General features: G+C 36.4%; 1 protein-coding gene across 11 annotated transcripts in view; it reads left to right on the forward strand.

Moving 5' to 3' along the window:
- The window catches only part of PEX5L (peroxisomal biogenesis factor 5 like), a 210,749-nt gene that overhangs the window by 109,771 nt on the left and 76,001 nt on the right, over positions 1–24,977 (forward strand). For 4 of the 11 annotated variants that reach the window (XM_081026059.1, XM_081026062.1, XM_081026056.1 and 1 more), the window contains one exon: positions 20,706–20,810. The exons of 4 other annotated variants lie outside the window; for them this stretch is intronic. In XM_081026059.1, coding sequence (XP_080882185.1) covers positions 20,706–20,810 — 105 coding nt within the window. Of the gene's footprint in view, positions 1–18,328; positions 18,395–20,705; positions 20,811–24,977 lie in introns of all 11 variants that reach the window. 3 more of the 11 variants (XM_081026065.1, XM_081026060.1, XM_081026058.1) reach the window with 1 other exon arrangement.

Below are 24,977 nucleotides of genomic sequence, written 5' to 3' on the forward strand. Positions count from 1 at the left end.
CCAGTGGTTTTCAAACTTTAGCATCAGAATCATCTGGAGAGCTTGTTAAAATGTAGTGTGATAGCTCCACCCCTAGAGTTTCCAATTCAGTGGGTTAAGGGTAGGGTCCAAGAAGTTGCATTTCTAACAAGTTCCCAGGTGATGGCTGATGCCGCTGAGGCGAGTGCTACATTTTGAGAACCGCGCACTCTGCTGCACTTCTACCAGTGGCAGTTTTCCCAGGGTTCTGTGGGGGAACTTGAACCCAATCTCATTGGATAAATATTTGTGCTAATTCTCTCTTTATTGGAATAATCAAGAATTCACTTGAAGTCTTTGAACAGACTGATTGGCAGAGAATTTAAAGCAAATAACCAATATATTAAATTTCCTAATTAAATAATTCATTTCCTATGGAATTATTTTTCATTAAGGGCAAGGTCGACCTTCCTACATGAATTATGAAGACTTCATTGAATAGTAGTCTGATCACCAGCTTATAATAGTTTCAGTGAATATTTTGTCCTTAAAACAGCTATGATATGAGAAACCAAAGCTGGGAAACTCTCAAATTCTAAAGGCAACACTGGACAATCAGGAGAAGGAGATACTGCTTCCATATCTTGGCTAAGTGTCCATCAATAGAATAAATAAAAGAAGTGATACATATATACAATGGAATATTAGCCATAAAAAGAATGAAATCTTGTCATCTGCAATAACATGGATGGACCTAGAAGTTATTGCTGAGTGAAATAAATCAGACAAAGACAAATACCATGTGATCTCACTTACATAGGGACTCGAAAGAACAGAATAAATGAGCAAACAGAACAGAAACAGCCTCGTAGATAGAGAACATTTTGATGGTTGCCAGATGGGAGGGAGTTTGGGAGATGGGTGAAAAAGGGGAAGAGATTAAGAAGTACAAATTAGTAGTTACAAAACAGTCATGGTGATGTAAGACATATTATAGGAAATATAGTCAATAATATTGTAATAACTATGTATGGTGTCAGATGGGTACTAGATTTAGCGGGATGATCCCTTCATAAGTTATATAAATATCTCATCACTATGTTGTGCACCTGAGACTAATATAATATTGTATGTCAACTGTAATTGAAAAATTTTAAAAAATATTAAAAATAAATAAATAACAAAAACAGAGAAGGAATTCTTTTTCTTGCACACCTAAATAAAGGAGGAGATGTTGGTCTTACACCCCACTGTTGTTTCTTTCCATAGCACCCTGTGCTTCTCTTTGGCGGCATTTATCCCACCTGAGAATATTCGTGTAATGTTGCTCATTCCTTCCAAACTGTAAGGATCACATCTGTCTGTCTTGTTTACCCACTATCCCCTCAACCTGGTACATATCTTGTTGGTCTCTAATCCATAAGCTTACAGCAGTTACAAATCATAATCACAACAGTTACAAATCTACCTAGCTAGCTCCAGAGAGGACTTTCTACAGAACATAAAATAAACACTTGTAGGGGGTAGAGGAGGAAGGATTGTGTGAAGTTCCCTAAAATAGAAGCAACGTGCTTCTAGTCCCTATTCCTAAGCTTTTTCCTGAAGCATGTCTCTGCGAGGCCTTCTTCCTGTTAAATGATTTCTGGGATGAAATATTTTTTAAAATACACACTGCTTGAGGAAAACCACAGTTTTAATGAGGCAAAAAATAAAAACATTTATAAATCCAATCCAGGTGTGTGGATATTTCCCGCCAAAAGGTAGGAGTTGGAGTAGTAGGGGCCATACATGAACGTGAATGGGAATGGGTGTCTAGGGGCCCGGAAGCATCGCAGGCTGTATTGGGAAGAACCAGGGACTGTGTTCTCATCGTCATGCTCCAGATGGCACAGCAGCCATCCATCCTTGTACACCAAGGGAGAGGATGCTGAGTGAGTCATCTCTCTCAGTCTTGGGTCACATATGTGTCTCTTCATTCTCATTGGTATCATGTGGTCGTGATGATACCTGGTAGGTTGCAGAGTACTGGGAGAATCATCATGAAGATGGAGGGGATGGATATTTAAAAACTTTAGATGGACTCCGCTCAGATAACTGAACAGAATACATTTGGAATTGAGTTCAAATGTGAGTTCCCAGTATCAGAGAGATGAGTGGCACCTGTGCAGACTGAGACCTTAAGAAAAGCCTCCATTCTACAAGTTCCTTAAACCCATGTTCAATTGACATGACAGTGTTTGTTGGATTATGCTCTTGTACGATGCTGTTGGCCAGTGTGGAAAGACACAGTAAGAAGCAGTCTAATAGAATGCATTCATCATCATGCTTCCCTTAAAGATACTTTTTAGGACATTGTTCATTAAATTATCCAGTACCCTCCCTTAGCATTGAATTCGCTAGGAGGAGAGGAGATCTCTTTTTTGAAGACCTGTACATATCCAGAGCAATTGGTCTGTTTTCTATCAAAGAAACTAGAAAATGTGTAACTGATTAGGAATCAGCCTTCCTAGGTATTAATAGTAATAAATATCTTAGGAAAATGGAACTCGTGGTACTCATTTTTTGTGCTAGACTTACTTTTGACTCTATTATACTACCATCTTCTTCTCCTTGAGTCTATACACGTATATCACGTGTTTTCTTTCTGTATTTTATTAATTTTGAAAGCTAACATATCCAGTTATGGAGCAAAATGCAAATAAATTCATTCAAAAATACTTTCTGAGTATTAAATGTAAAGAACTCTCCTAGGAAATGGTGATTCCATTGTGAATGAAACTGATGTCATTCCTAGCTGTGGTCATGGCACTTAAGTTTGTGAAGACATGAAAAATTTATTAAGGCATGTCTAGAGAGTAGCTGCATATTCTCCCAGTGATCTGGGCGAAATTACTTAACCTCTTTGAGCCTGTCTCCTTTTTATTAAACTTGGACAGAATAATACCTTTGCTCTGTTAAGATTTTAGTGAGGATAAAAGTAGATCAAACACAGAAGATATGCTTGTCATATAACAGGTTATCTATTAATGTCTTTCCCTTTCCCACTTAAAGCCATGATGTTTTGTTTGAATGCTTCTGAATTAAATTCTACATCAGAAAAATAGATGTTTCAGATTCTCTGTTAAAGCTAAGGGAACGGATGCTTTAAAAAAAATTCAATTTATAAAAGACCAATCTGACTAAATCTAAAGGAGGTTGAGAAAGGGATGGTGAGGGAGGAAGCTTAAGAACAAGAAGCTTTAAAAGAACAAGAAGGAAGTGGGGGGAGGAGGAGGGGCAGAAGGAGGAGGAGAGGGAGAGGGAGAAGGAGAAGGATTCAGAAAGAAGAGGCCATCTGAAGAAGAGACAGCTGGTTATGATTGGGAAAAGAGAGATGACAGAAAAACATTATAGAGGTTCCACCCAGATCAGAAACTTGGGGCTCCCTCTTCCCAATCCATCCTAATTTGCCTCCAGGGAATAAATTTGGGAGCCAGGAACCAAAAGGAGATGTTCTTTGTTCTTTCTTCCTGTGGACATTTTGTCAGGTCTCTCTCTAGAGAGTTAAAAAAGACAAGCACTTCTAACACTTAACTATTTTAAGAAAGTTATTCGTTTGTTGTTTTTGTTTTTTCTTTATTTCACAAATAGAGAGTTGGATAAAAGTGCCTGCTAAACTTGCTTTCCCATTCATCTCAGAAATATGCACATATGTCCCAACCATGAACCCCTGTTCAAGGCACAGCCTATCCTATTTTCAGACAAGTTACTCAAGAGGAAATAAACAGTCTTCTAAATGCTGACCCTGTAACTTCTACGTGTCAGCAGCATAGAAATTAAGCTCCATCTAGCATGACTCAAGGGTGCCAGTGAAGGATCTCCATAATCATCCACCAAATAGGAGACCCATCCCTTAATGATACATAGTTCTGGCTCGGGAAAGTTTTCACAACCCTCCAAACTATTTCCAGCTAGCTCAGACTTATCAAGTACCTGGCAGAAGTCAACTTGCTGTCATAGTGGAAAGGTCTTCAGGTTGGGAGTTAAACAAATCCAAATTAAATCCCACCACGGCCGCCTTAACCTTCAGTGTTATTAAAGGAAACATCAGGACCTACTTTGCTGGAGTGTTTTGAAAATTCTATTTGATCTCCAACGGAAAGAGTTTGACAGAGTGTCTTCTGACGTTTTGTGCTGGTAACTATGGCGTACCAAAAAGACAATTCAGGTTGTATGGATGGAAAGCCACGAGAGCACAGAATGAGGTGGTACTTGATCGAGTCCTAGTAGCTGTGGAATGTGTTTCCAAACCCATGGCTGGTCTTGAGCCAGCCTGAAACATAGAGTGCCTCAGAGAATTCAGTAGGACTGAAAACTGTGAAAAAATTCTCAACTGTTTTCATTTCACAGGACCTCTTTTTTTCTCTACTACCTGTAAGTAAGTCTCATGAGTACACACACATATACCAATTGTAGCGTAGTGCTTCTATTATTTTAAAATGATGCTATCTTTTGTCCAAGAGATGAGAGAGAAAGGAGCAGGCAAGAAAGAAAAGGAAACTAATGTTTATCAAACACCCACAGTGCTCACTCCTTTTTCTTTTTCTTTCACAACAGCACTGTGGAGTGGGTATCGTTATTCCCATCTTAACAGATGAGGACAGAGAAGCTCAGCAAGGCAAAGTTACAACCTCATTCGTGAGAGTGCTGGGGTTTAAGCTTAGGCTCTCTGCCTTTTGTCCCAGAAGGAGGTAGAAAGTGAGTTTTACCAATGAACCAACTCAGTGACACTAAAAAAGCTGCTGCACTGTGGTGTCTTCAGGGTTTTTAACATAAAGGTATTCAGTGCAGTCTAGAAGGAAGAGCATGGGCTTGGGGGCCGAACCTGCCTGTGCCCGAATCCTGGCTCTCACCTTACTCACCAGCTGTGTGCCCTGTGTAACAGTTGGAATGGATCCGTATATGGCTAGGTGGAACCCATACATTTTTCCAAGGAGGAGAGAGACTGCAGTGGGAATTCTGAAGTAGCGATAAATAGAACCTAGTGGGAGTGGGGGGCATGACTAAGATTGTGCACCCCAGTATTAGCCAGGCCATGGCTTCTCATCACAGCTCTAACGAGACAATTTCCTGAGCGATATGAGAATGAAGTAGTTAAAAGTAGTAGTTAAAAGCACAGACCCTGAGGCCAGACTCTGCGCTCCTGTCCCAGCTCGACACTTAGTAGTTCTTCCCACTTAACTCTCTCGGCCTCAGTTTCTTCAGCTGTAGAATGGTCATAGTAACAGTATACACCTCAAAGAGTTGTGATCCAGGTACTATTGAAATATATTTAAAGGATTCAACACAGTACCTGGTACATTTTAGATGTTCAGTACACGATTACTGTTATTGCTACACTATTACTAAGTGCGAAGTACCTGTAAAAATGAGGATATAATCGTATCCACTTCGAAGAGGTGTTTGTGAGAATTCAAGTGGAAATTGTTTATAACGTGCTTAATACCATTTTGTAGTTACTTTCATGAGGTACACGCTCCGATTTTCATCTCTTCTTTGGTCCATGACACACTTCAGATTTTTCACAGTCCTGAGTAGTTTCCTTAGAAGTAGAAATTGCTGTATTCATTGTTACATGTCAAGCAAAGAACTGTTTTGTTCTGGGAGGCTTCCAAGTGGAGAGCTAGTCTAATACACACAGCCATGTCCTCTAGCGGTGACTCTAACACGCTTCCTGTGCTCCCTTCGTTTTCATATTGTTCTGGAAATTGCTTAACTCGGAAAGTCAGAAAATGATCTCTACCTTCCTCCAGGCAGAACACAAAATCACTATATTTCCACATAAAATATCACTGCACTTTTCAACGTTTTCCAATCATCTTCAAAAACTGGTGGACTTTTCTGCATATCAGCCCTAAGCTAATTTGTGTTGGTTTCAATATCACTGAACATGAATACATGAGTCCTTTCTTACGGCATCTTTGATTAAAGTTCTACTTTCTTCTCTTTTATTTTATTTAACCTTTTTTGCCAGCTGAGTCTCCCTGAATCTCAGGATCAAGATTAGATTGACTTAAAGCACTCCTACACTGCAAAATTCAACACCATCCCGTCCTAATACCACTTCACAAGATTTCTGCAGATTTCACAGATGCTGAGTTCTCTGGCTCGGAGCTCCTGCTTCTACTTTATCAGGGCTGTTTGTGGATGTTTTTCAATTCATAAAACAAATATCAGAGTACTTATTCTGTGCCAGGCACTGTTATGGGCTCTTCATATTTGACACTAAGTAAAGCATACAAAGGCATTTCTCTGTTTTCTCTCCTTCTTCCGCAACTTGTCAATATGAATGTGGAGCCTGGCTCTATCCTCGATTACAAGCAAAAATGACTGAATCTTACAGAAGGTATTTGTGTCTCCAGTAGCTATCATTGAAGGTTTGAGGACATAACTAGAAGTGGGTTAGGGGGAGAACTAACTTGCCACCAAAATATTTTTAATTATGTGGTATTTTTTAGCCAATCTTCTTTCTCTCCTTTCTTCCTCTTACAAATTGCTACTGTATTTTAGTCCACAGTAAATGTGATTTCCACCACCCCTACAAAGGACTTTGCAGAAAATATACATAAACTCATAATAGCCTCTCCTGTGGCAACCAAATTGAGATTGAAAATTTTTAAATTCTTAGCCAATCGCCATCAACATACCTAGTCTTTCCTGGGATGTTGGTGGAGTGGGTTGGGAAGGAGGTGCTTTCGTACTTCTGTAACCAAGGTTTGGAAGAAATCTCAAGAAATCTTAAGCAGTCAGGACTATATATCATCTATTCATCCATCCTTGCCTTCATTTATTCATTCAAGAGCTTTCATTTAACATCTCTGTGCCCACAAAGCACTGTGCTCATGGCAAAATAAAACACAAAGATTCAATGTCCAGCTTCAAGGAGATCACAGTCTAGACTTCAACAAAGTCTACAGAGCTGGATCTGTAAGAATACATGGAATTCAACAGGTAAAGATTAGGGGACTGAAATTCCAAGTGAAAGAAACAGCCTTTGCAGAGACACAGAAATTTGCATCCGAAAAATTTTAACTGACATGGCAAATGGTGCAAAAGAGCTAGTGAAAGAGGAGCTGCAGGACAGGAAGTGATGGAAAAAGATCCTGCAGACCTAAGCAGTAATACAGGCACCAAGAACCCCTTCCTTCAAGAACATTCCACGACGCCAGGCATCTCTTACAGTTTAGACTGTCCTCTGTGGAAATTTGACACCGTGTAGGAAAACTGACATTCTAAGAGCCATGTGTGCACTTAAGGAGGCATCAACTTTACGTATACCTAAATATACAGTAAGTACTGTCATAGAGGAATCCAGGTTAAATTCTTGAAACCCAGGTTAATCAAAGGAAAGATCCAGTCCATGTATTGTTGACAGCCCTTGCTCTTGCCTCTGCAGTCACAAATATCATATAAACAGAAGCCATATTTATAAATGATCCCAGAGTTCCGAAGTACTAATTTCATTGTTCATTTTGGAGAAAGGGAAAGAGATAAAAATTTAAATTTATTTATTTTAAATGTATTTTCTTTTGTTAGAGGAATTACTTATTTTAAAATAAATTTTATTACTTTATTTTAATTTATTATTGCTAATTTATTTGTTTTAAAATAAAACTATAAATCTTCACAGAACCTAAACTGAAAATAAATAAATGAGTAAAATTCTATAGTACTAATTAAAAGAGACCTCAATATACAGTAAGTACTGTAATAGAGGAATCCAGGTTAAATTCTTGAAAAAACTGTCATTTTCTGTGACATGGTTTGTTTTATTGTTGTAACTGAAACCATTATGATATTAAAATATCCAAATTCAAGAAATACATTTCCATTTCCTATTAAATCTTCTCTAAGAAACTAAACTATTTTTAAATGAGGGAAAAAACGCAAACAATTATCTTTTCACTTTTCAAAGAAAAGGTCAGAGTAACTCTAAAACTACTAAAAGAATTATTTTTTAAGTTGTTGGAAAGGTCAGGCAAAAAAAAAATATCTCTGGAATTTTTAAATCTTGGTGACTTTGATATAGAAATTTCAACAGAATAAGTTGTTTATTTACTGAAATGTAAAATTTCTTAAAACACATTTGCAAAGACGCATTTGCAATGAAATCTTTACAAGCATTTATTATAGATTATACTGTCAAATAAATTAGCCATAATATAGATATTAGATATGTATGCACACATCTATACATAGATGTGTTACAAAACATATATGTGTAACTAAAAGTATCCAATCTATGATGAAATGAGCGTGAAAACAGAAAGAAGGCCTTTAAAATAACAGATCTCCTATGACATTCAGGGGAAAGTAGCATTTAAATGTAAGAAATTAAAAAGAAGTCTGTGTTTTAAAGTCTAGTGAAATACCACAAGGTTTCAATTCATCAGAACACTCAGACTTTAGAGTGTTCTGATTAATTGAAATTTTTTATCACATCAAGATTGACTAAAAGGGAAAAAAAAACATGTTGATGATAGATCTTTCTAAAATATACTAGTGTTTCATTCTACATTACTAAGTGCATATATTCTGTACCTAATTCTTTCTTTGAAGAATGGGGATGTTACAGGCCTCAGGGCTCTTACTCAGTGCATCTTCCCTTACTGAATGGTCTCAGATGTAGTTATCAGAGATGGGGCTGAATATGTACTGACTGTGGAACATAACTTGGACCCTTTAAAATCCTTGAAATGAGCTTGTTTGCTTGTAAATTAATTTTTACTTCTAAACATGAAATTTTCTGGAAAAATTGAGAATATTGGTTACTGAGGATTTTGTTGTACGGTATCTGAGCGGATTATAAGAGGCTAGAAGGAAATTGTGTGGTATTGGTAATGCGGGGCAGCGGGGAGTAATTATAAATTTTCAGAAAAGTAAATTTTGATAGGATTAAACCGTGTTAAGCTTTCTTCAATTCATTGTTTATAGGAATAGCTTAAGTGCAGAACCTACGTCCTTTTATATTCCTGGGAACCTTTTAAAAGTTTAATAAAAATTGGCATATGTTGATGTGGGAACAATTAGGATTTTAAAGTTAAATAAATTGATTTTTTTCCAAACACATAATACCTACCTTGAATTAGTATCAACTTCCATCTGTCTAATGACATATAGTATCATGTAGTTGCTTTTATTATAGTTTTTGAAACTAAAAGACCATGGTGCATTATTTAGCAGGTTAAAATGAAGTCAGGCTAAATCTCTTATAAATGTTAACTTAATCTCTTTTGATATATATCTGAGAATTGGGAGAGGAAAAAAAATGTAGGTGATAGCAGAGAATCCATTTTTAGGAGATTTAGAAAAACTGCATAAGCAACTTATAATTGATATTGTCAAATTACTCTTCTGCCTATTTATAATGACTTTGGACACAGATTATGGACATACTCTTATTTCCAATATAAGAGATACAGGCAATCTGCCTGAGATCAAGTGTAGAAATGACCCAGTACCTCTGTGGACTCCAAGACTATGCACCAAACTGCCCTTTTCTTTCAGAATTAGGAACAGGATATGAATGTGGTACCTATTTATAATTCATCAGACAAACCAGTGAACTAATTACTAGAAATATATGCTTTTGGAACTGCTGAAAATATTTCAACAACTTTAATGTCCTCTATGTTGTATCCTTTCTTAGACTTTGAAAGTTGAAGGTCATTTTTTTATTGTGATTCAACTCTGGTTGCACCTATTTTCTAATATGTCTCTATATTTGTCAATCCTAGAGCACATAAAATAGTCTGTAAATTAATTAGCAAGTTTATGGTACCTTGGAGTTTTGCAACTGCTACTCCAATGGGCCAAATCCAGACTTGCCTTGGATTTCTATAGTGAGAAGTCCATTAACCTTTTCATTTCATTACAGTGTAGCATTATCAAATTACTCTTTCAAAATAATAAATAGTTCTTTCAGGTACTATAGACTCCCAAATACATATAGAAAATAATGTATTCAGCTAATAGGATTTTTCTGATTTATATAATTATTAGAGTATGTTGAATGCTCACTTTTACATATAACTATTTGATTATCACAAAAACCCTGCCAAGTCAGTAAAGCAGTTTCAGTACCGTTGCCTCTCCTGCTTAGAGCAAACTAAGCTGTGCCGAAGGTCACACAAGAATGGAAAGGGTTTTTTCTGCGTCTCAAACCCTGGGTTTCCAACTTCGTGTCCAATGCTGTGTCAACACAGACCCCACCTAAGTAACCTCAGTAACCACAGGTATATAAAGTCAAGTTCTCTCTCTCTCTCTCTCTCTCTCTCTCTCTCTCTCTCTCTCTCTCTCTCTCTCTCTCTCTCTCTCTCTCTCTCTCTCTCTCTCTCTCCTAGGTTATTCTAGCCCTTAGCCACTTGGAGTTAGTTGATAGATAGGCATATGGAATAATACCCTAGACAGGCAAAACCTAATAACTATTTCCTTCCCCCCGTGGTTTGTCAGTAGAAGGAGAACCTCTAAAGAAAGAAATATGTAATATAGATACTGGGACATGAGTCTTGGCACAATTCAGACGCTGGATTCAAAACCACTAGAATCGTGACTAGCTGGAACGGCCTACCTGGTTGCCCTCATAATCCAGGTTCTCATGTTCAGGGGTATCATGAGGGAGAGAATTGAAAGGTTGTTTTTTAGATAAGTACTTACATGGTAACTTCAAGAGCAAATTTCATACATCTGTTGATAATTAGCCCAGTGTCCTACAGATTTGGAATTAATCAGGTTAGTGATTATAGCCAGAGAGTTAGACAGAAAAGTAAAATGTACTTGTACAGCATCTGCATAGCAATAGAAATGTGAGTTACAGATTTATGGTGATTAGAACAAGGGAAACTGGATTTATTTAAAACATTTAGGCACTCCAGGGGTCCTAATTCATTTAAAGTCCCCTGTTGACATCATCCTGAGGTGACATCTCACACAGTCTTTCAGGCTGTATCTGAAAGCCAGAGATAAGCTGTGAGCTGTGCCCCCAAAATGCTATAAGGATATTAGCAAGAACTTTGGAAAAATAAAACTATCCGAGTTACATGATTACTTTTCAATTGTTCTATTTTGTCCATTGTTTCATTTTTATGTACATATCAATTATGTATTTTACCTGATGTGTATATTAACTGAAGTCTCTAAAATGTATGTAATTTAATACACTTTTAGTTGGTAACAAATCTTCTTTTGAGCATTCAGGTTTCAAAGGGAATTTGTTTTATCACAATAAGAGCTTTCACAGCTTCCAGATCTCTCCATGCTTTCCCTAACTCCTCTCCACAGGATGGGAGAGACTCTTTATTCCCTATCAAGGAACCAGGGAGGAGCTCCCCCCTACGGTGCTGATGACCCCAGAGGACTGTCAGGATAAACAGAGTTAGAACCTGATCCAGAATTTTCAAATAGGAATTCCCAAAGCCTCAAGCTTCTCTCTTGGAGCTGTTCCAGGGAAGTCAGACAGAAGGGGTACCTTAGCCGCAGACTTTCTTGGCTAGTAGCTTGTGAATCTGACCTAGTTTCTGGAATTTACTTTTCCTGAGTTATAGCAACAAAACTGGGGCATTTGATGACTGGAGGACAAGCTGGTGAAAACACTTGTGTCTGCCAGAAAATGAGGAAAGCCACAAAGAAGACTACTAAATAGTCAGGTTTCAAGACACAACTCTTGTTCATAAATTAGTAACAGTATTTGCCTGAAACATTCAGAAAGGGTATGAATTCCAGTTCACTAGTTAATAGTCCTCCTCTAGAATAAAATGAATACAGTGTAATTCAATCTTATGACATCTGCATAAATTTGCTGTCTCAATCATTTTGTAACAGTGTATTTAACATACAGTCTTGTTATCTGTTTAAAATAGGAAGAGATTTTATCTCTTTGCTATAAGATAACAACCATAACAGTTAAAGGCCTCTGATTTGGTAGGGGGATGTGAGTAATTTTTTGACTGGGTATGTATATTTTATTTAGTAGGGGCAAGAAGTTAGGGGATACATGTAACCACTGATAAGTAAAAGTTTCCCAGTTCATCATATCAATCCAAGGGAAGTTTTACATGCAGACCTCGAGACCTCTTCTCCTACTTCCTCCCAGAAAGAGGCGATGGCTCACCTCCCCTTACACCCAAAACACCATTAATTAAGCATAATTTAAGCAACCAACCACACTGGTGATGAATGATTCTCCTAACACTTAGCTTTCTCTTGAGTGTTGAGTGCAAATAAGATACAAGCAGTCTGGTGTACTTGTATTTGAGGGAACATTTTGGCGGGGGGGGGCGGGGAAGTAATCTTTAGGACTGTGTGTTTTTAGTCATTTTTCTTTTTCTTAAAAGTAATGCCCCAAAATGTGCCTGTTTTGTAAATCATCTGAAATATTTAGAACAAGAAATTGAAAATAACAATAGTAATCCTTTAATTAGGATTACATTTTTTGGTTACATACTCCATCCAATCATCAAAGCCCTCTCAAAATATAAATAAGAAATTTGGGATTTACCATAAAATCTCATGTACATTTACTTCTTCAATATCAAATATGTGTTAGTAATATCATCCTCAGCATAAGGCTAAACAAGGTCAAGGGAAACTCATTTTTTTAAGCCAGATCACCAGATAGCAAAAGTTGCTTGCAGGAGCTTAATAGAGAAGCTCAATATTAAGGTAAAATAGGTTCCAAGTAGTTTAGAGCCACATTAAGGAGAGTAATCCATAATAGTAAAACTTCACTAAGTCCGAACTGGTAATAGATGAATGAGAACCGAATGATGCTACTTTGACCATTTGTCAAGAAAGGTTGCTAAGCCACCAGGGTAAATAAGCCTCAGGCACTTGGTGAGAGTGAGGTGGGGAGGAGTGGGGTTTAACTTTCTCAAAAGAATAAACAAATGGTAAATTGTGAACAAATGGGTCTTGTTAATTTAAAAAAGCCTTATCTGTCTTTTAGAGCAAATTTTAAGTATCTTTACTTAGCAACACTTTATTTTTTTCCCCTTCTTCCGCCTCCCCCCACCCCACTCTGGTTCAAGCCTTTGTTTCTCAGTCTAGTTGTGTAGGACACAGCTCCCTGGTCCCTGCTGGTATTATGAGCCTTGCGCTCCTCCACCCACTCCCACCCCCACCCCCACCCCCACCCCAAGGCAGTCGGTCATCGGTGGGCAGCTCACAGCAGACTTTATTAATTTTAATAAATTTTTATTTAGATGCTTGAAACTTATTTATTAAAAAAATCTAATTGTGACTTTTATCTAATTCAGAATAAGCTTCTGTGAAAGTTGGCCATATTATGTGATTTCAATATCTTAAGTAATTTGGAAAAGCTATTCAATTCTTGTACTTATCGAGTAAACTTGAGTGTCTATTCTGTGCTTACAGAAAACTACACCAAATAATACAAAATGTCAAAGGAAATTAGCATAATCTTTGCTTGCACAAGGCTGTTTCATGGATGAGACATGGTGAAAGAACATTTTACAAAAATAAAGAACTGTAACAGTCCACGAGAGGAGCTTAATCTGCATGCACAACTCAGGAATTGTGGGTACTGGGCAGGTCTGTTCCTCAAATGACCCACTGTGTACTGGAAAAAATGGCGAGGAAGGCTTTAGAACCAATTGGTAACTCTGGTCATTGAGGGCCGGCTTTTAAAAATAAAAGTGGAGACACAGGTTGACTCAACTTCCTCAGAACTGCTCCTGGATGGTCAGGAACACACCCTGAGGCAGGAGAGAGTGACGTGCTTCGTCCTGTGGTCTGAGGGAGACATTACATTTTAAGAGTCGCATCAAGTTTACACACCCATGTTTACTGACTCAGGCCTAAGCGTGCCAAGTTTTCTGAGCATGTCTTAAGAACTACAAGATGAAAGCTACTAATTAGGCACTCACTAAGATTTGTGAGTACAATAGTTCCCCCTTTTCTGCAAGGGATATATTCCAAGCTCCCCAGTGGATACCTGAAACCTCTGCTGGTACCAAACCTAAAATATACTATAATTTTTCCTCTACAAACATACCTTTTCACTTAAAGAAAGCACCTTCCAGCTTCTCTCTGGCATATCCGAATTGCCTGAATCACTATCCTTGAGCGCTGGGGCCATTATTAAGTAAAATAAGGGAGACTTGAACACAAGCCCTGAGACACTGTGACAATCAGTCTGATACCTGAAACAGCTAAGTGACTAACGGGCGGGTAGCAGATGCAGTGTGGATACCTTGGATAAAAGGATGAGTCACATCCCAGGCAGGAAGGGTATTGAGGTTGGCTTGAGACCTCATTACGCTACTCAGAACAGCGTGCAATTTAAAACTTATGAATTGTTTATTTCTGGAATTTTGCATTTAATATTTTTGAATTGCAGTTGACCACAAGTAACTGAAATCACTGAAAGAGAAACAAACCATGGGTAGGGGAGGACTAGTGTTCTGTCAGAGGGTCTCTGGATCCCAGCCAAAATACTAAGTAAGAATAGCAGCAGCAGCAAAGGGGTCTGTTAGGACAAAGCAGCCACCACCGAAGTGGAGAGGGAGGGGGTGGGGGTGTGAAAGCAGTTGCTGCCAAAATAACCCCCCCCCCCCCAGAGAGGTGACAGAGCGATCTGCTTTAGGGACAGCACAGCCACCTCAGGGTGGGGCGCGGCACTGACTGCTGAGAAGACACCCACCCAGAGTCTACTTATGCACTAGGCACAGTGGGCACAGTTCATAGGGCCCAAGATACTGTTAAGGGCCCATAAAAACATTCTAATTTTAATCACTCTTAAAATGAGAACCCCAAAAATAACTCTTATAGTAATGAATGTGTAACAGTAAATCCAGTCTGGACCAACGCAGTCATAAAACACAAGTTTTAGTAGCTTTTCATAGAGGAAGGGGCCCATGAAAGCAAGCGGGCCGTGAAAATCATCATGTCCCCCAGCACCCATCTTTCAGGTTAGGGAAAACAAGCATCCTGTGATGGGCTTGGAATCCCAGCAACTCGCATTGGGGACTGTTAAAGTTAAGACCATGGAGAGTGCGACCCATGACTTTCTCCCACAACATTCACAGTCTCGAAGGGTCTAACAAAACGTGCCCATTAGCACATAACATAAACTGAGGGTACAGGAGTTATTTAGTAGAATGTAATTAGAGTAACTCGTCACTCATTTCAGACAACTTCCTAGAAAAGGAAGAGTGCACAGAAAAACAATGCTGGCAGGGGAAGAAAGATGGTGAGAAATATATGGAGGGTCAGTTGGCAGTCCTCTGTTTAAATGCCCTGTGCCATTATTTTAAATAAAAAAGCACCAAAATGTCTTTACAGCAACATTGCTACCCACACTAAGGAATCAGAAATCACATTATTTCCAGCTAAAAACAGATCACTGAACCCATGGTGAATTTATTATGATTTGTGAATTCCACATCAGAATCTCTGGTTAAGAAAAGACAGAATTCTGTTCATGCTTCCCAGCTGTTTACATATAGATCTGTTGTTCCTTTGGAATGCCTAGAAATATGAATTGACCATTATGCTCCGATTTAGTTCCATTTGTACCACCTTTTAAATGTATGAACCATTCTGTTGTGGCAAAATGAGTTAAAGACAAGTGTGCTGGAACCAGCATGGTCTGAACCTTCCTCTATGTTGGAAGAAATCTACAGGAATCCAATGAGCTGGGAAAGAACACCATGTGGTAGATGGGGATTGGCAGCGTTCAGAGGATACTGGGGAAATTGCTCTAACCTTTTCTCGCGTTGGAAGTTTGAAGAGAGCATGACACTTACTGTGATATTTACCTTCCTGAGTAAGAGAAGTTTATCCTGGCTCTGCACATGACAGACAGAGAGAGATAAGCTATCAGAAATTAGCCTTTGGTGGCCAGTTTCCAGCAAGTGCATTTAAGTTCAGGATCCAGAATTTATGGGATGTATAATTTTTTTAGCGTATGTGAAACTGAATACCATTTCACTTTGAACCAAATTGCCAAAATGTTATAGATGGCAGACATTTATTTATATGTATGTATATAGGAAGAAATGTAGTCGGTATATTCACACTTGTAAGCTTGATGATAGTTTGTCCATCCTTAAAACATCCATCCTAAAAAAAACTGTTTGATCTCCAATAACGTAAATAAAGGTAAAATTTGGGGGGAAATGCATGAAAATGTCAGGCTTGTTATTTTTATTTTCTTATATATGTTTTTTTCTCAATTTTTGGCAATGACATGTATTAATTTTTGTAATCAGAATAAAAGTAAGACTTTTTAAATTCATATATAGATAATTTGGGGTGACCAGAGATGCCTACTATTATAGTCTTCTACTTTTCCCCTAATTTAAGATATCTCCATATCTTCTGTTTAATATCTCTGATAGAAATACCCTGGATTATTGTTGATAGATTAATGAAAATAATTTCTTTAAATTACTTCATATAGCAGTAGTGGAATCTGTAACTAGAAAATTGCTTATGAATGGACTATGTAACCATGGAATTACATACTTTAGTAAGTACTCCATGTACCCAAAATAGTGTTCAGAAAAATCCTAGTAAAGATGGCATTTAATAGCATTGAGTTAGCATTTAATCATAATTAGAGAGACGCTAAATCTTACAAACCTAATTAAGATCTGAAGAATAAAAAGAAATGTGATACATGAAATGCTTAGGTTAATTTTCCACGAAGATAGAAGAAACAGAAACATTTTGGTAGAATTGTGCTTATGAGTGAAATTATGGGTGGCTGATTCTTATTATTCACTGCAATTGAAGAAAATATTTCTCAAAAATGTTTGCTTGATCCAGACTCTGTCATTACACCAAGAAGAGGTGGCTGCCCAAAGCTTGAGTGATATCATAAAACAAGCTGCATGTGTGACAGTCAGTGAGGGCTGCTTGGAGAGCCCTCCAGCCCTCCAAGATATAACAGTGTAGTAGAGAAGAAAGCTGGGCGCCAGGTCTGGGTTCCCCATCCTGGCTCAGCCACATACTAGCTTTGAGGCCTTGACCAAATCAATCCATCTCAGAGCCTCAATATCCTGAACTTCCTAGCAAAGATAATTGGAATCCCACAGAGCTCTCACGCAATCAAACACATAAAACACCTAACAGAGGGCCCAGCATATAGCAGCTTCTCCACATAATGTAGTTCCCTTCCTCGTGAGACAGGTCTGGGGCCAATACCTCCTCATCTGAAGATATCTGGTGGCTTCATAGCCTGGTATCCAGCCTGAGAAGATCCTGTGACTTTTTAAATTTGTTTCTTATATTCTATATTTTAAAAAACAGAAGGGAGCCAAAACTGGGTTTGCTTACTAATGCTAGTGTCGCTTGCTATACGCACTGTGTTTTATTCATCTATGCCTGTCTTATAATAGAAGTTAAGAAAAGATTATTCTCAAGAATTATTTGTTAGAAAAGCTATACTTTTATGTATTTCATTGGTAAGGAAACAAAATGATAAAACAAAGAGAAATATCAAAGAATTTTCTATAGCAAACCACCAAGAAAAATAGAAGTTACCCTTTATGTTAATATTGTTTTCCAAACAGTCAAAAATATCTTAAGAAATTCAACAAGGTGGTGGGAAAAGGTGATTTTGAAATATTGTTTGAAAAGAAATAGGCTGAAATAATTGCCGGAGGGTGTCACGATGTGATAATCAACTTGTACAATCCCACTATTCTTTTCTGTCACTACTAAGAATGACATAAAAGTATCCTGGCTTAATGTAATCTACATCCACTTACATGCCTGAGTGTATATTCAGTCAATTGTTTTATTTTTACTGTCTTCATATTACTTCAAATAACAGATTAATATTTTCCTTCGGTGTAGTTGTATTTAGAAACTGAGCTTGAAGTCTGGATAATTATACACAAAGAGTTCTTAACAATGTTTTAAGCCGCTGACTTCAAAAAAGGAAAAAACCTGCACAGTTGTATTACTGTCAGCCCTGTAGAGCTGCTGATAAACAAAGCTGTGTTGTTTTATGAATTAACAAATCAATTATCAGCCGGGTTCTGAATTTTAGAAATGTTATGCCACAAGGTAAATGGACAAGTCAGAAATAACCCAGCTTGATTTGAAAATACCAGGTAGAAGTGGCAGTATGATCTGGGGGACTTCTTCGTGTGATATTTGAGTGTATTCACTTGATTTGGCAGTGGTGTTAGACGCTCTTTGGAATCCTGGAGATGTCACTGTGCCAGACCTTCCTGTTCCGTTCTCGGACTGTACCACACTTGTGAAACAGTGAAGTTCGTGGGGTAATAACTCAAAAGCCAAAAGGCTATAATGAAAGATCTTTGTTAGCAGGCTCTAACCTGGGTGTCATGACTCTTTTCAGGTAGTAGGTGTAACCTTGAAGAAAAAGTGGCACTGTCTTCAAAAAAGTGACCTGACTCTGGCTTTGGTGGGTTTTTCTGCAAGAAATAAAAAGCACCGCATGTGTTAATTATATATCCTTTCTAGCTGACCACTGCTTTGTTCTAGAGTTCAGCATGAAAGGACTAATTTTTGTTTTGTTTTGTTTTTGTTTTAGTAAAATGGCATGTCCGTTGCTAATTTTAGCTATTATAGTTGCACATGTGAAAAATATCTATATGTAGTTTGTGGATTGGTAGCATTTCAAATAAATAGTATGTTGAAATATTGACCTAAAAATGTTTGAGATGCTTATCAGTTGACATTTTTTCCTTAGCTCAAGAAAAGTCTGAAGTATTATTCTTTAAAAAAAAGAATTATACCTTGTAACATTAGATTTGTTATTTTAAGTATATTAGGAATTTAAATGTAAGCATGCCACTTTGTTTATTGGTATACTATTAGAACTTCTTGGAGCATGGAAAGAATTCTTCACAAATGATTTTGCTCTTTTGAAAAAAATAAACTGCAAAAATATTTATTAAACTATATTTAGTCTGTAAATGAGTGTAGCTTATAAACGTATACTAAGCTTATAGTATATAATGTTTCATTTAAATAATTTTTGTTTTAAAAAAACGTAAAATAGCTTAACAGTGCCACAGTAAATCTTTTCCCAGAATTCAGAATTGTATGTATGTCTATTTTAGGAAGTTCACATTGCATCATTAAAAAACCTGGGATGATTATGCACTCCAATGTTTTATGCAATAAATCGTTTTCCCTTTATTCTTCCAGAAGTCAGTTATTCTAAGGATTGTGGCCATATAAATTTTTCAGAACATATATGATAACTACAACTGTTATATCTGATGAATAAAATCTCTAGTAGTTGATATTCCATCATGGAAATAACACATTATCATTCAATAATGCTAGTTCTTAAGTCAAAACAAACCAAAGAAACTTTCAGCATTATAAAGAGATTCACACATTTTTAAAACCTAGTTACTATATAGAAAGATTTTCTTTGCTTTCTTAAATAAAATTTACCACTCATTGCACGTTAGAAAGGCAATGCCTGAGAAAATGGACAGTGTTTTACTTCCCAGAATAAACCTACCTTCTAAATACTTAAAGCCCTGTGCAAGCCCATGATAATGATATAGTTCTATCCTTTTTAGTTGCATAGAAACTATCAAGATTGGTTAACCTCTGGAGTTAATATTCACCCTAGCTCTTAATTTCCTTTCAGACAACAGACCCCCATATGTCCATTTTTGTTTCTTTGCCTATGTTATTTCTGTATGCTACATTTGTATTTTAAGTAGATTTACAACACAGCACATTTCATATGTGCTCTTAGTATAAAATCATTTTCTCCAGGGAGGCTCTGCTCAGAGACCTAAGAAAATGGAAGTTTTTTTTTGTTTTTAAAGTGCTTAAAGATTATTTAATTTTTACATAGTATGACATTTTTCTAATTGGGTTGGGAAGGTGATATTTTTTTTTTCCATTATGCCATATTCACTCTCAAAATCTTTAAAACCTGTTCAACCAAATATATAGAAACCAGTATACCCTTTATAGTCCACAATTCTGCTTATATGAGACAAAAGATGTAGGGAGATATAGATATCTACATCTATATTTATATCTATATCTATCAATGCCTCAATTATTAATCATCCTTTATTTACATCCAGATTTATGGGATTTTCCAATTAAAAGACATTCTAAAATTGAAGTTTTTTGGTTTCAAAAACATTGAGAGTTACAATTTTTTTTCATACCATCTTCACAAAATAAATAAGTTGGGTGAATTCCTGTGATGTTAAGCCACTGAAAATTTTTAGAGGTTTTATGATACTTTTACTCTTTTTATGCCCAATCTCCTCAAAAATGACAGACCCAGAGACCACCCACCAAACCCTCTGTGGGAGTCAGACCCTGATCCTAATCCTTGTCCCAGACTCGTCACCTTCATTCAAAACTTTTAGGGATTATACAGGAATAATTTATAAATGAACATAATAGGCAATCCATGTTTTTAAATCGATACTACAAAAATTATGTTCATGTCATGTAAAGTGCCTTAAAATATATTATACATATAAAATACTATGTTAAAATTAAATATGTCAGCTGTAAAGTTGACAAAGTAGCTAACTAAAAGTTCACAAATAATCTTTTTTCAGATTTCGTGTGTTTTCTCCTCAGCCAAAAGCCTCAAGATTCACTTGCAGCAGCCTACCTCTTCATTTATGTTGGATTGCTCTTTAAACATTAGAATATCTTGTAATAAATCATAAGTTAAAGATTTCTCCTGATACAAGTCATTGTTGATTTCACTGTTATAGGGAAAAGGCTCTAGGGCGGCAGATAAGGCTGTTGCCATGGTGATGAAGGAGATACCGAGGGAGGAGTCTGCTGAAGAAAAGCCCCTCCTTACTATGACATCACAGGTGGGCAGACCCATAGGGTTCCTGTAGGAAGCTGACATATGTTAATATATCAGACGTTGTGATTTATAACTAGAAGGAAAAAAAAAACATTAACTTGAACCAATTTCTTAAAAACCACAGTTTCAATGAAAAAAATTATGTAATATAAAATGAAAACCAAAATTGCTAAAAAAAAAAAAAGGAAAATTCCATCATTTAGTTATTTATTTGTGAATATTAATTTTCATTACTTAACTTTAGTTTAACAAAGAAAATGTTCGTGCAAGTAAAACATTTTGCTTCTTTATAAAGGAGTCTTGTTAACAACTTTGGGAAAGAAATAACAATTAAGCGAAGAACAACAATTTGAAGAACAACAACCAAAAAAATCAAATTCCTATGAATAAATACAAGTTATATTGTATACATATGTCAGTTTACCAGTAGGATATCTAAATTTTCTTAAATGTTAAATATATTTATGTTGTGACTATGCATACTACATATATGTCTACACATATTTATGTGGATAACTAGTTTACAGGAATGAGCCAGAAGTCCCTGAGTCCCCCTGCAGAAAATGGCATCTGTGACCCCTCTTATACTTAGTGACCTTGACAACAAAAATATCATCTGTATTATAAGCACATGAGGGCCATTTTCAGCACTTATTATAACAAGTATAGAAAAAAGTTTGCATTTATATGCAAAGACATGCTGAGACTATGAATCCTGTATGTCCTCAGGGACTTTTGAAACACCCTGTAAAATCCACATAAATATGTATAATATACTCATCACCACTCTGTGGAACTATCAGTTTTAAATTCTTAAATGAAAAATATTTTTACTTTCATTTATCTTATGATTTAAATAGATTGTTATCGTAAACATTTCTTTTTTTCCATAACGCAATAGTAAGTGCAGTGATTCAGTTCCAATTATATGAAAATGTCTAGAATTAGAGAAATGACCATTTACAGTCCTCAGATCAAAAGCTGAATTATGGCAACTTATTTTTAGAATATCATCAGATCACATCTCCAGCTGTTGCCAACATGTGTGGTTTTATTTTATTCTAATCACTATGTTGTAAGTAATGAAAATTATAACAACATATAACATCAAAATTGAATATTAGAAAAGTTACTATTGATTCCCAGGCCTATGGGATAAATTTCATATCGCAAGGTTTTATCCATAAAGAAGAGATGCTTCTTCCCAATGACACATAGCAGTAGTTGGAAAGAAATTTGCTTAAGATTTGCCAAGGTCTCCATTCTTTGCATAACTTACAAAGTAAAACATACAATTTTACACTGATCTCTTGCCTTTGTAGAATCCATGTCCAAATATTCAGTCCATAGTTTCTCAGGTGAATGCTAAGGGAAGTGAGAACTACTTCAAATTCTTGGCTAAGGACAGAGCCATATACATCAGCAGATAATAGCTATCAAGATTTGCGATTGGCATAGTTGTGCTACAACATATCATTTCAGGGCATCACAATTTAGGGCAGCCTCTAGTCTCCAAAATTCTTTTTCCCTAAAACCATGCCTTGCTATGTGCTTCCCAGTAATCCTTTTCAAATGTCCAAAATTATGACCACCTAAGCTTGAATTTAAAATTTAATGCAAAATAATATTTTTATTTTTTAATTTAGAAAGGAAATTGTGATTATTACCATTTTCTCATATTCAGAACATTTGTGTGTACCAAGTTCCTTCTTAAATCCCTGTCAAATGTTGCATTAACTGTTTCTGAGGTATTAGTTACAGTTTTCCTGCATGAAGATTATATAATGCTTTCTTTGATGCATCATATTCTTGTTGCATACTGGCTAGTTTATGAATCAGCAAACAGTTCTGATTCATAAAATGTAATGCACCTGTTGTGTTGTTAATTTTATGGAATTAATTCAGTGACAGCTGTGATACAATTATTTCTCAGTCAAATGCAGTTTTATTAGTTGATATACTTTTTCCACTATACACAAGTGGCTTCTTCCCTGCTATGCACCAGTGGCGTGCACAAGCCAAAAAGCAGCAGAATGATCTGAAAAAGTGAGTACTTCTCATGGCACCACAGCATCCAATCCGTGTACCATATACCACATTCTTACTCGTGATCCTGTGTGAATGTATTAGTGTCTTGAAACATGTTTGTCCCAGTGTCTCCTGCAAAGCCCCTTACTACATAATGCTACATACTGCCGAATACATCGACTCATCTTCATCACTGGTGTGTTGATGCCAGCTGCTCATTCATAGATCCAGATACATCTGAAGCTAATTGCTGCTATTTCAATAATGTCCTGTGATAGAATAAGTCCTTGAAACACAGAGTCCCTCACTTGTTTAGCAACTGCTCATTCAACAGATTATTATAAACATAGTTTTCGTTGAAGCATTTTTTTTGTATTATGTGATTATTACAATCACTTGTAGAGGAATTTAGCCAAACATACTCCCGTGAAGTCATTTATAGTACATTGAACATATTGAACAAAACAGTAGAGTTGGCCAGGTGACGTGAACTCAGAGATTGCTGAACCCCTGAGAATTGCTCTTTTTGTTGAATTTAATTATTAATTCTGTATTAACAAACAATATGTCCAGCACTTTATAAAAGCTCAAGTTCATGCTGTCCTAGACTAACACTTTAAGTCAAACAGTATGTAAACAAATGTGCATTGATGAAAGGATTGAAGGAAAGACAAAGATGTGAATTGTCAAGTCTTTGAGGAAAAGGTTTCTCTAGATCTGTGCTGTTCAATCCAGTAGCCACTAGGCATGTGCTTATTGAGTACTTTGTCACTCCCCACAAACTCAGACGTGCTAGTAGAAAATATACACAAGATTCTGAAGAAAAGTCTAGAGAAAAATAATGTAAATTTGCACATTAATAATTTTTATATTGATTACATGTTAAAAAGATAATATTTGGGATATATTGGGTTAAATAAAATATCTTGCTAAAATTATTTTCACCTGTTTCTTTTCACTTTTTTTTTAAATGGCTACTAGAAAATCTAAAATGACCAGGTTCTCATTATATGAGCAGCACTGCTCTAGACTGTAATAATATAAATAAATCCAATTTGAAGATAGAAGAGAAAACTGTGTGCCAAAAATTGATTATGTTATAGAAAAAAAATTTGTTCTTTATGAGAAGGAAATGACCTTAGTGAATTTTTTTCTCTCATAAAGAACTTTCAGCAATTTTCATTTTAACCACCTCTCCTGGTATTTTTTTTAGCAAGGTATAGCCCATTCATTTTTTTCCTATAGAGCATGGTGCCTTAAAACAATGTATTCCAAACTTCTTCTTGTTAAGGGAGTTTTTGTTTGTTTTTGGTTTTGTTTTTGTTTTTTAAACAAACTCGGCCTTTGTTTTTCTATCTGCCCCCACCATCTTATACCACGATATTGATGTAATTTTATCTTTATTGTAATAAAGATAAAAAGAGTAATGTCCTTGATGGGTAAAAACATTCTCAAGGCTACTAAATATAGCCTTGTTTCGGTTTCTGTTACTAACTTGAAACACTTGCTCTAATTATGTTCTCCTGCCTGCCCTAGTGTTACTGCTATTCAAGCTGTAAACAGTAATATCTGTTCATTTTCTCCATGAATAGATTTATATTTTATAAGTCTAACTATCCCGTCAGGAAAAAATTTGTAGTCAGTTGGTCGATATTTAGATCAAATCAAAGAATTGAAAGTTATCACATGGTATCCTTTACAAGAAGATCCACTGGGACTCCTATACTGTATAGGAACTGGGGGTCAGGGGGGCAGAGTGGGGGACAGAATTATTTCTCCTATTAATTCATACAAGATTAATTCTGTCCGGTGTTAGAGTTACCATGACAAAGCTCCCAAAGTCTGAATACTTAAGGGACTCATGGTATTGATTTAATCGTCTTCAATGAATTGAGTCAACTAACTTAGTTTTGATATGGTCACTATTTGATGGGCATTGCACGAATATCTAAACTCAGATAAGACTCATAAAGCCATGAACAAATAGCTCAGTTACAAAATTATGCACGAAACCTACTTAACAAATGACATGTGCTTTGAGTCAACAGGGGGACAAATAATAAAGACATTTTCAAAATGCATAAAGATATACTTATTAAAAGCATATTTGTGTTTTTATTTATATCGAAAGGAAACAACCTTA

Source organism: Rhinolophus hipposideros (genome assembly GCF_964194185.1).
Source record: "Rhinolophus hipposideros genome assembly, chromosome: 2".
Taxonomy (NCBI): Eukaryota; Metazoa; Chordata; class Mammalia; order Chiroptera; family Rhinolophidae; genus Rhinolophus; species Rhinolophus hipposideros.